The 12396-nt window shown below is 40.6% G+C and overlaps 1 protein-coding gene across 1 annotated transcript; it reads left to right on the top strand.

Annotated features, from left to right (window-relative positions):
• The first annotated feature begins 2437 nt into the window (after positions 1 to 2437).
• On the top strand, positions 2438 to 11658 carry DDX18 (DEAD-box helicase 18). The gene is made up of 14 exons (XM_057366528.1): positions 2438 to 2650; positions 2755 to 2949; positions 3904 to 4035; positions 4552 to 4687; positions 5000 to 5100; positions 5196 to 5395; positions 5481 to 5595; positions 6261 to 6400; positions 6617 to 6778; positions 7639 to 7791; positions 8476 to 8589; positions 9041 to 9097; positions 10088 to 10265; positions 10893 to 11658. The coding sequence occupies exons 1-14, from the start codon at positions 2533 to 2535 to the stop codon at positions 11033 to 11035; spliced, it is 1944 nt and encodes a 647-aa protein (XP_057222511.1). The 5' UTR covers positions 2438 to 2532; the 3' UTR covers positions 11036 to 11658.
• Positions 11659 to 12396: the final 738 nt, after the last annotated feature.

The raw sequence follows: 12396 nt of genomic DNA, 5'->3' as shown, positions 1-12396 counted from the left end.
TTTTACCTGATCAGGGTTTCTAGGTCCTAATTCTTGGCAGAGCTGGGGGTGTGATGACGCGGGTGAAAGCAAAAAATAATGRTGATCCTGGCACTACTGGTTAAATTGGGAAGATGAAGACCATGCCATGCCCAAAGGACAAAATTTTGTCCTCCCTCCATGTATTAGTGTCAGCTCCCTGCTGTCCAGATTTTTATATAGTTTATCTGCACAATGACCATATTCCAGAAAGAAGCACTGCCCAGGTTAAATCTGCATCCAAATAGTAAATCTAGTCAAGTCCATATAAATCAGTACAGACTAGGAAGAGCAAACCCATGTCTACTTAAAAATACGTTCTGCAAATGCTATGTAAGATAAACAGGAAGAAAATATACTGAGAACCCAAATTACACTGAGCTGCAGTAAGGAACTTTCACCTGCTTAAAATTAAGCAGGTAAAACTGAGTTCCTGTGGCGTGTGTGCCAAAAGCCTTTCTTGCTGAGGATGAATCAGTTTAGTTTCAGATGGAGATGGCAGTAACCCATTCAAATTAATAAACCAGTACCCAGATGTGTTATCCAGTCTGTGAAAGTCAGGACAGGATCACATGGTTCACAATCTGAAGCTCTGGCAAGGCAAATTTAGTTCTCCTTCTACTGATCCATATGATTTATGCAAGACAATAATTACAGATGGTGGGAAATTACTTCTGTTCCATCTCTAAGATCAGTTGCTTTGAAAAAAAGAAAATTATGCGCAATAAACACCTCGAACCCAACATAGAAATAGTTCTATAGAAACTTTTCGCATACTGTACTACAGCAAGGCATCGTGGGCTGAACCTTACACAATTTGTACTCTCGCGTCTCGAAGAAGGCGCTGGTTTTTGGCTTCAGGCTTCACATCCCTGTGCTGTCCGTGCCCTCTGCTGGTCAAGAAGCAGCCRGTGGGCGCTTCTCGAATGCTAAAASAAGGAAGCTCATAAAACACAKGTTTTGAAACTTCCAGAGAAGCACATTTCTTTGTTAACTCTAAGCAACATATTTTACAAGATATTGAGAGAAAGCAATTTTGGAGCACATGATACTTCACCACCTAAAGAAATTTACCGTTTCTGAATTCTTACACATGATGCTTCGGGAATCACTCTTTGGAAGGAGCAGCAAGGTGACCCTTCCTTCCTCTGGTGATACCACACCTCCAGTGCCGTGTCCCGTTCTGGAGCACTGAGTTCCAGGACGCGGAGAGGCTGCAGTGAGTGCAAAGAAAGGCAGTGATGCTGGGGAATGGCTGGAGCACGAGTCTAATGTGGAAAGCTTTTCTCTGTCCCTGGAGAAAAGAAAGGAGGGTCAGGTGGGACCTTATTGCTCTCTAGAACTCCCTGACAGGAGGGTCCGGCCAGGTGGGGGGCTGCTTCCAGCTAACAGTGACTGGAAAAAAAGTACATAGCCTCAAGCTGCGCCAGGGAAGGTTTAAACTGGATATTAGCAGGAGTTTCTTCACGAAGAGTGATTAAACACCGCAGTGTGCTGCCCGGGTGATAGATCCACCATCCCTGGAAGTGTTTAAGGAAAGCCTGGACGTGGCACTCAACTAAACTCACGGTGTAGTTGACATGGTGATGTTCGGTCATAGATTGGACTCATGATCTCAGATGATGAGATCAGGATGATCTCAGAGCTCTTTTCCAACCTAATCGATTCTTTAATTCTGTCTCTTTTCCCCGTTGAACAGCTGTGCACACGGGTGGAGGCAGCACCACCGGGCGGGCGGGTGTTGTGAGGCTGAAGGGGTCTGTGTGGGATACGGCGATCCCCTCTCCTCAGGGAAACCCGGGCGTGTTCCGCCTCGGTGGCGGAGGCGCGGGGCCGGGAGCGGACCGGGAGCGGAGCGGAGCGGGACCGGAGTGGTGAGGGAGCGGAGAAGGAACGGGGCCGGGATCGGGGAGAGAGCGGACCGGGATCGGGGAGGGAGCGGACCGGGGAAGAGCGCGGAAGAGTGGGGAAGAACAGGGAAGAGCGGGGAACAACGGGGAGGGAGCGGGGAGAGAGCGGACCGGGAGCGGGGAAGGAGCGGGGCCGGGAGAGGGGAAGGAGCGGATCAGGAGCGGGGAAGAAGCGGATCAGGAGCGGGGAAGGAGCGGACCGGGAGCGGGGAAGGAGCGGGGCGGGAGCGGATCGGGAGCGGGGAAGGAGCGGACCGGGATCGGGGAGGGAGCAGACCGGGATCGAGGAGGGAGCAGACCGGGAGCGGGGAAGGAGCAGACCGGGAGCGGGGAAGGAGCGGATCGGGAGCGGGGAAGGAGCAGACCGGGAGCGGGGAGGGAGCACACCGGGAGCGGGGAAGGAGCACACCGGGAGCGGGGAGGGAGCAGACCGGGAGCGGGGCGGGCCCAGCGCGGCGCTGCCTCCTCCGCACCCTCAGGGGGCGCTGCCCGGAGCCCGTGAGGCCCCGCGGGCGGCGGTTCCGGCGGGTCCCGGACGCGGCCTCCGCACGTGTGCCGGGAGCGCGGGGTCTCTGCTGCCGCCGCTGCTGCCGCTGCCGCCGCGATGTCGGTGCCGGCGACTGCCAGCAACCTGCCCATGCGGCTGCTCCGCAGGAAGATCCACAAGCGCAACCTGAAGCTGCGGCAGCGCAACCTGAAGCTGCGGGCGGCCCAAGGGGCAGGTACGGGCGGGCGGCGCCGCGGAGCCTTTCCTCGGCTGAGCGCTGGCGGATCTGTCGCTGATTTTGTGTTCTCTCCACTCTCTGTTTATCTCTCCGCCGTGCAGTGCCCTCCCCGGAGGAGGCGGCATCCCAGGGACTCCCGGAGGAGGAGGCGGTGGAGGATGTAGCGGCCGCAGAGGTGGAAGCGGCGGCCGAGGAGGACGCTGAACCTGCGGACGCAGCCGGACCCCGCAGCGGGGAGAAGGAGAARAAGAAAAAGAAGAAGAAAAAGAGGAAAGCGGTGGCTAATGGAGTAGATGGTGCGTGTTCATAGCAAAGACAGCGTGTCTCCCAGAGCAGAATTGGTCTTGGGGACCCCAAAAGTGCCTTCTTTGGGTTCCCGCCGCGTCGGGGAAAGTTTGAAGTGCCATGTGCCGCTCAGGTGTGCCTTTTGGAGTCCTCGAGGCCTAAAGCTTTTCCTGTTTCTTTCCTGCTGGAATATTTGAATTCTTAGTTCATACTAGCAGCCAGTTTAATTGTTGCATAGGATTCTGCTTGGCAACGTTGTTTGGGTGTTTTGCTTATTTATTATTCAAATACATGCCCTGTGTTTCAGGCTAGAGCTCTGGCAGATGGGTGCTCTCTGTGCTTGGCTTTTAGTTTTTTAGTTTTGCCAGCCTTTGGCAACATCTATATATAATGAGACTGAAGTATACTGGAAAACTAGAAGAAAGAAAAAACCCACCTCACAAATACTGCTAATTTGCGTATGCTTTTATACATACATATAAACATGACAAATAGAAGCTTCCAAAATGTGTTTGATTTTTGTGACACTCATAATGGTTGTGCCAGTGAAGAGGTGCTTTCATCTCTGAGGATTCAGGTACTTAAAATGCAACATTTCACACATCCTGAGCACAAATGCTATCGGAAGTTTGATGTCTGCATTGCACATGGGAAAGAATTTTCTGCCTTATTTAAGGACCGTCTGTCTTGTTCCCATACAAAATATCATATACATTAAGCTACATTGCTTCACTATCCAAATRGTGGGATATGTGGGAGCAACTTGAGGATTTTTTGCTCTGTGCCTGAGAAAATTSCATAAAAACCTTGCTTCTCCTTCTCCAGTCCCCTTCCACACATGGAAAATCATGATCTTTGTACATGGCTTAGAGACGAAAGAAAATGCAGTCTGTGGAGCAACTTTTTGTGAYTAACATTACCTTTGTATTTCTGTTTGACTTGTCTTCTGTAAAAAAACACTATAGATACAGAAGCCAAAAAAGTAAAAACTGAAGAAGATGAATCTGCAGAGGTAGAAGAAGATAAGCAGGGTTCTGGAGAGAAAGAAGTGGAAGAAGAGGAGGATGAAGTGCCCAGTTTACCACTAGGTCTAACAGGTACCTTGTGTTCTTGTTTTYGTCCATGTGCAAAAACCCAAGGTCTGAGACTTTTGAGCAAGTTGCAATTTGCAAATGAGCTTTGTGAGTCAGGTGTTTGAATGCAGGTGATGTGACACTGGCAGCTGTACAGCTGTCACCAAGTTACTGTTTTCAGAAATTTGCATTATATGCACACGTGTTCCTAAAATGACTGGTCTGTTTTTTAAACCTATACACACCTGTGCTTATCTGTAAAGGAAGAAGTCTATGAAGAGCAAACTGGAGGTGTCCAAATAGTAAATCTGGGAGAAGAAACAGTGCATTCGTCTTCATTCTAATGAGCTCTGTGTAGATTTCGTATGAATAGATGAATACAGAATATTTTGCCAATGGTTTTGGATTTTTTGGTAACATGCAATAAGAAAATGTCATTTGATTTTTTCATATAGATCAGTTTGAACTGTTTAATCTCAGAGGGCAGATGAAATTKAAGAAATAAGTTTTAAATATTTTTCATTTCCCTTCACACTTCAGGTGCTTTTGAAGACAATTCCTTTGCTTCCCTGGCTGGTTCTGTCAGTGAGAATACACTGAAAGGCATAAATGACATGGGGTTTACACACATGACCGAAATTCAACATAAAAGTATTAAGCCACTTCTGGAAGGCCGGTAAGAAACAGGTCTTTTTAATCACTCTAATGACTCWTTTTTTTTTGTAAATTTTGCTGACAGGCTACACATATGAATTATAGATTCAAATCATGGAATCATTAAGGGTGGAAAAGACCTCCAACATCAAGTCSAGCCTTTCACTGACTGATTGCTGTGACCTGCATCTACCACCAAGCTCTTAGTACCAACTCCACAGATCTTCTTAAAACTATGTTAGGTTTTTACATTGTGAGCATTGATCAGAGTGGGATTGTTCTTTTCTCTGCATGGTCAACTAAATACTTCTTTTTCTAACATTGCTACCTACAGGGATATTTTAGCAGCTGCAAAAACAGGCAGTGGAAAAACACTTGCATTTCTTATTCCTGCAGTAGAGCTCATCTACAAGCTGAAATTCATGCCTAGGAATGGTAAGGCTCCTCATTTCACAGTTGAATTTACTGTAGTGCAGCCCTTTAGGGGGTTGGATGAGCTGTAACTGACTCCTGTCTGATGTATCTTTTAGGAACGGGTGTTATTATTCTTTCCCCTACTCGAGAGCTGGCTATGCAAACCTACGGAGTGCTTAAAGAACTTATGAACCATCACGTTCACACCTATGGTCTGATAATGGGGGGCAGTAACAGATCAGCAGAAGCACAGAAGCTTGGAAATGGAATCAACATCATTGTAGCAACACCAGGAAGGCTGCTGGATCACATGCAGGTAGATGCAATAYTGGTATCTAATCTGGTTATTAAAACATAATAAAACTCCTTTCTYTGTCTCACTGAATTTGTTAATCTTCTAGAACACTCCAGGTTTCATGTACAAGAACTTGCAGTGTTTGGTAATTGATGAGGCAGATCGAATCTTGGAGGTTGGATTTGAAGAAGAAATGAAACAGATCATAAAACTTTTACCAAGTAAGAAAAAAAAATCTGTCTTTCCTGAAAATCACTTCACTAACATTATGTCTTCTTTCTGACTCAATTATTGTAMGAGAAGTCATTAATTTTTATAGTTCTGTAAATGAACTTCATAGTGGTTGTCTTACTCTTTTTTTTGCTMGCCACTACTATATATTACTTGTTCAACATCATTTATCTGAAGAACAGTTTTCAAATGCTCTTTAGGGATATAATTCTGCTCATATAAAATCCTTTTAGTTTAACATCTACATTTTCTGATTCATCGTCCTCTGTCTCATTTCCTGCAGTTCTGTATTTCCTAATACAGGTTTAAATATAAAGGCAAACGTCTTCTGAGTTACAGTTATAGTAAGAATTAAAAAGTTGATCTCTGTTTAAGTCATTGTTTTGCATCTAAATTGGATTGCAAATGGTTGTTAACATTTTTGCAGAGGAAGAACACTGTTTTGATAGCTGTTAGGATTTTTGGGACAGCTGAAATACATGTACAACCCATATTACAATTACACCTCTTTGTTTGTCAGTAGCAGTATAATTGAAATAAAATTTAATTGAAAAAAAATAGACTTGCACAGGGAAGTTTGCAGTTACAGATTTTATGGACTTGCTATTTGAATTCTTCTTTAAAAAATGAGGCTGACTTTCAAATATTTTTCCAGAGCGCAGACAGACWATGCTTTTCTCTGCTACACAAACCAGAAAGGTTGAAGATCTGGCAAAGATCTCYCTGAAGAAAGAGCCACTGTATGTTGGGGTTGATGATAACAAGGAGACAGCAACAGTAGATGGTCTTGAACAGGTAAGACACATATGTTAGGGAGGAACCCTGTGTTGTTTTTAATTGGGGTGCTTCAGATGTATTTCACTGTTTTAACTATTTGATGTGTTTTGTTTTTTTTTTCACAAAGTAGCCATTCCTTGTATTGGGAAATGGGAAATGTATCAGTAATTGTATTATTGAAACAGAAGTTTGCTCCTTACTACTTTTATTTAACGATGTTTAAAACTTTTACAGGGGTACGTAGTGTGTCCATCTGAAAAAAGATTCCTTYTGCTCTTCACTTTCCTCAAGAAGAACCGGAAGAAGAAACTGATGGTATTTTTTTCTTCATGTATGTCAGTGAAGTACCACTATGAATTACTCAACTATATTGATCTKCCTGTTTTGGCCATTCATGTAAGTATTGTAGTCATTGATTTATTTATAATTAATTGATAGTATCTGTAAACTGTTACTGAATTTACATTTGCCTTGCTTGTTTCAGTCTGATTTTTAATAAACAGACACTGCTCACAAAACTGATGATCTCAATTAGTTTGTAGAGGAAGAAGATGAAGATTATGTAATAACAATTCAGTAATCAAACTTCCTGATTTCTTCAACCAGGGTTGAGCACTGATATTAATTTATGCTCTGTATATAGCAACATTTTTGTTTTCTTTCAAGCAGTTGCCTTTCTAAAGCACTAAAACTCTGCATGTGGAGCAAAGTTCTTGTCAGAGAACTCMAAAGTGATCCCTAGCATGTTTGGTGCTTTTCCTGAGGTCTTGGGTGATATATGGTTTCACTACACCACTACTTACCTTTTTGATGACTATTGTAAATTTTTTGTCAAAACCACACAATGAGTAGTTTAGGACAAAGAATTAACTAAAAGTTAATGAAACAGTTACCACAAATGTCCTTTTTTATTTTGTTTTGGGGGGGAATTTTTTGCAATTTTTTGGTGGAACTCTTACAAGTATGGGTTTTACTTGGTTGCTTGCTTTTTTAACCTGTAATCTGTCTAACATATTGCTAGATTTGCAAATGTCCTGTTTCTGAACTTGCAACATGTATGTTGTCCTTATGAGAAAAGTATTTATATAGTTTTTCGTGTTTTGGGAGATGCCACTTGTAGCCCTATGCTGTTTATTTTTTGTTTCTCCACTGCAAAATAGTCCTGCTTGGTCTGTATAAGACCACGATTTRGAAAGATGTCTCAAATTATTTTTTCAGTTGATATTTTATCCCCAATGTGTTTGTTTCTTTTTTAGGGCAAGCAGAAACAGACCAAACGTACCACAACRTTTTTCCAGTTCTGTAATGCAGAGTCTGGAATACTGCTGTGCACTGATGTAGCTGCCAGAGGATTGGACATTCCTGAAGTTGACTGGATTGTCCAGTATGACCCTCCAGATGATCCAAAAGTAAGTTAAGGAAATAGACAAGTGTCTCAGTAAGAAATCAAATCCTGACTGCAGACTTAGTTGCAGAGAAAAGCTGAAACTGTTGCTTGACAGAAGTCAGGATTCAGCCATGGTCATACCCAGCTGCTGATTTCTTTCACTTCCCTTCACCAGCTCCTAGGAAATGCTGCACCTAACCAAGACATTTCTTATACTCCTAAGAATTACTTTGTAAAATATTGTTTGTGCTGTGAATTAAAATCTAATCAGCTAAACAACCAAACACTTCTCAAGAGGAGTGTGAGTTGACATATGTATCCCTGAGCTTTTCCAGTTGAAATTTGCTTTTTGTTTAAAGATAATACTCTTATTTGAAGAAGTGTCTGCTACTATAAACAAGTGAAATTCAAAAAACTCAGAAGTTTTGATAAATACATCAAAACCAATGTTTAATTTTCAGTTACAGCAGACTAAGATTTTTTTTTCCCCAGTAGAAGATAAAATACTGAAGGGCTATGTCTCAGTCTGATGGTGCTTTGCATTGTCAACACTTGGTTTCCCTCATCCATGTGTGAGTGCCAAGAAAAAGTCTTACAAAATAATAAAGGATGCATTAAATTATATTCATGTTAACTTTGGTATGCGTTTTTGTGAAGCACTTTATTAAGACTGCCTGACTTTGATGCTTGTTTTTCTTTCCAAAAGGAGTATATCCATCGTGTTGGTAGGACTGCCAGAGGAATAAATGGCAGAGGACACGCTCTGCTCATTTTGCGACCAGAAGAACTTGGCTTCCTTCGTTACCTAAAACAAGCCAGGGTAAACTTATTTCTATACTAATGACTTTTTACTGTGCATCAGGTTTTTAAAGGCAAAACCTGTTWGTTTGTTTTTTTCAAAGATCAGTTGTATTTTGTTTAATTCCAAAAAAAGCAAAGCCTTCTTCTAAAGATAATAATTTTAATAGAAATGCACAGTTTCTTGGTTGCTCTCCTTTTGGGCTTGTTTCGTGACTTTGTAACTTACATGGTTTAACTTCTAAAGTAAAAAATTGGTCAAAACAGTGTCATAATGACTCTGTTGGCCTCGCTTAAAGCAAATGGTAATACTGTCATATTGATGTAAAGGCACTTTACAGATACAGCTGTAGTATTTTAAAAAATCTGTTATCTAGCAGGTTGTTTTCTATTTGTTCTTGGTCTTAAACACAGTCACTATATTTATACAGCGTAAATAATTTTGATATTTAATTTCTTCTTTTGTTTTTAAGGTACCGCTAAGTGAATTTGAATTTTCTTGGTCAAAAATTTCAGACATCCAGTCTCAGGTATGACATGGCTTTATACTTCAACTGCTTTGAATGTCTGTATCATAATTTGCATGGAGAATGTTCCAGTCTGTAATGACTGCAGCTCAAATATATGTATTCTTGTTTAGGATTTGAATATATAGTCCATGTGTATTTTWAATTAACTGGTGTTAATGAAGCCCAGCATCAGCTAAACTTCTTTTGTGTTCCTGTGCTACAAAAATAACCAYAGAGCACAAAGTTGAGTGGAATAGCATAGATAATTCGGAAGATGTGAATTTCTGTTATTGATTACTTTTGTGAATCATTGTTTTGATAAGAGCTTTGTAAAGTTTCTTGGCAGCAACTTGAATTTAAAATAGCAAGTACAAGAAGCAGTGGAGACAGTCATTACAGAGAGAGGTTCCTAATTAAGCATAATCAGGAAGAAATTACATCTAATGTAGCTTATTTTTAGAATGCTGAATTAGTGCCTGTTAAACATCAAATGAGACACTGGGATCTAATGAGTATTGGGAACTTGGCCCACATAAAATAAAATCTGTCAGTCTACGCTGATGTACCTGCATTTTTGGCTTTGAATTAATACTGCTGATTTCACAGTGCCTTTGCACCATAATAGATGAGACTGTGTACAGAATTGCATGGAATCACACAGTTCAGATGTCAAGTTGGAAACTCTCACACACATGCTTTAATGGTGTGCCTGCAGTGTATTGTCTTTCTTGATTACCTTGGGACAACCCAGTTTAATATTTCTGTAAATTTTCATATTGCTGAGGCTTTGTTTGTACTGTAATTCAGCCTCAGGCATTTTTGTCACTTTACTTGGTTATAAAAACATTTTTATACCTGTATGTGCACTTTTATATCATTAGGATAGTTTCGCTGAAGTGCATAGTGAATGTCATTGCCACTCACACAGTAAACAGAGTTTGAATATAATTTATAGACTTTGAACAGCTGTAATTGTTTATGTTTCTTATGGGTTGTTTTTTTTCTCACCAGCTGGAAAAACTGATAGAGAAGAACTACTTCCTTCACAAGTCAGCGCAGGAGGCATACAAAGCTTACATCAGAGCTTATGACTCCCATTCTCTGAAGCAGATCTACGATGTCAATAACTTGGATCTTCCCAAAGTCAGCCTTTCRTTTGGCTTTAAAGTTCCTCCATTTGTTGACCTCAGTATCCTTTTACTGCAATGTCTGAAAGCTCGATTTCTGCATTATAAATGTTTACTGCAACTTGCTTAATTCCTATGGTAGCTCACATTCTGCTGGTTTGTTGGGTTGGGGTTTTGGCTGTTAATCATAGAAATGCATCATGCTCCAACAGTAGTTTATCAAGGAAAGTGTAACATTGCAAATATTATAACTGCAAAATTGACTACAAATGTCTCTTTTAGCACATRTCCATGATACACAGGCTTCAGCTGCTGTGGGGCAGAACTGGAATGCATCAATGTTCCAAAGTATTGTTCTGCTCAATGCAAAATTATTCTCATTGAAATATAAGCATGCAAGTTTCATAGTCATGGAATATTGACAGAGGGTCAAGAACATGAAAGAAAACTGTAGATTATTGTTAAACCTGACAGTGGATAGAATTTAAGCAATAGTACTTWGGACAATTTAATTGGACAGCTGGAGGAGTATTTAGAACCACAGGCACAAAGTTCTAGGTTTCTCTCTAATTAGGCACCTTGGCTTTTTATGCAATTCTATTATTTCTTCTCACGTTAATAACTCTTACAAACAAAATGCAGTATTTCAAATTATTCTTTTTTAAATTCTTTAACCAATAAAATTTCAGATGTGAACAGCAACCACGGCAGAAGACTACAGAAGAGAGGTGGAGGKGGGGGATTTGGTTATCAGAAATCAAAGAATGTCCACAAAGCRAAAATCTTCAAACACATCAGCAGGAAATCTGACAATCGGCAGTTTTCTCGTTAATTACAGTCACTAAAATGCCTTGTGGCCTTGGAGTAGCCTACCTTGATCAAAACCATCTCGAAGTTACTTGTAATTTAAACAGCTCCTTTCACTTTCATATTTAGATCTCTTTAAGGATTTTTTTTCTTGGAATGTCTTTCACTTTTCACTTCACTCTTTGGAACTGAGCTTGAAGGAGAACATGGCAGCAAATTTTGCCATACTTGTAAGGAAGAGGATAATTTTTATTATCTGAAGTCAATAATACTACAGAGATCTTTATTAAAGTAAGGAAGAATACTTTTAGGTTTTATAGAAGAATTTGCTTTCCATTTACCCTTTTTTCTATGCATACCTCTGAAAATTGTTAGAGTGGACAACATAAGGATGTTGTGAGATGAAAAGGTTTTGCTCACATGAATCATTGCAAGGAATTTTAGTGCTACAGAACTCTGTTTTGGCCATCAAATATGCTGAAGCATAAAGGAAGATTCCTTCAGAACTGAACCATGGATGAATAATTTAGGCTGTATGAGCTTGTGAATAATATTAAACATCATATCTATAACAAGTAAAGCGTCCAAAATAAAAAAATCTCTTACACTAATTCTGGAACATGACTAATACTGGTTTAATGTTACGATATAATGGTAATACTCTAGTGAAATACTCTTTCACGTTCAGTTTAAATCTGAATTTATTCATCTGGTGATGTCTAGTATTCTCTGCAAAGTTTTAAGAAAAGCAGATTACATGAATTGAAGCACTCAACCCAGGTAGTGTTTTTCAAGATGCATCATAATCCTGACAAAGTGAGAGGTTCTGCCATTGTATCTTGTAAATCACAAAAGTGAATTGCTTTTAAGTCTTAGTACATGAGATCAGTGATGGGCAAAGTCAAAGATGCTGACACAAGACTGAGGAGGGGGAGGGACTCCCTAAGTGAAATAGGGTATAAATATATTTTGAAGGGGGTGTATAAAAGACTGAAATGGAAGAGGGTGAGAGAGTGGAATACACATCTCAAACAGGAAAAAATGTGTAGACCTCAGTATAAGAATACACAAGTTGGGTAAAAGAGTATTTTGTGTGACATACATTATTTTTATCTCTGCCATTGTAGCAGTAACTGCCATTCTGAGATGATAGTGGTGGTGGAAAGTGTTTAAAAAGTGTTCATGCGTCAGTGAAAGACTAAAATGTCACAGAWTCCAGAAATGTGGGCCACATGTGAATTACAGTAAAACAGCTTTTAATTTACATTTGAAATGCAAAAGCATAAGTAGTTACTCCAATATAAATAAGACTGTTACTTCTTAGGTCTTCTGAATTAGCATGTCAGATTTAAAACTTGATACACAGATTGAAGTATTTAGAAAAAA

This window comes from Malurus melanocephalus, unplaced genomic scaffold (assembly GCF_030028575.1).
Source record: "Malurus melanocephalus ecotype Western Australia unplaced genomic scaffold, MMel_1.1 scaffold_67, whole genome shotgun sequence".
NCBI classification, from domain to species: domain Eukaryota; kingdom Metazoa; phylum Chordata; class Aves; order Passeriformes; family Maluridae; genus Malurus; species Malurus melanocephalus.
Note: the sequence above shows the minus strand (reverse complement) of the source record. Positions and strands in the feature narration are given on the sequence as shown.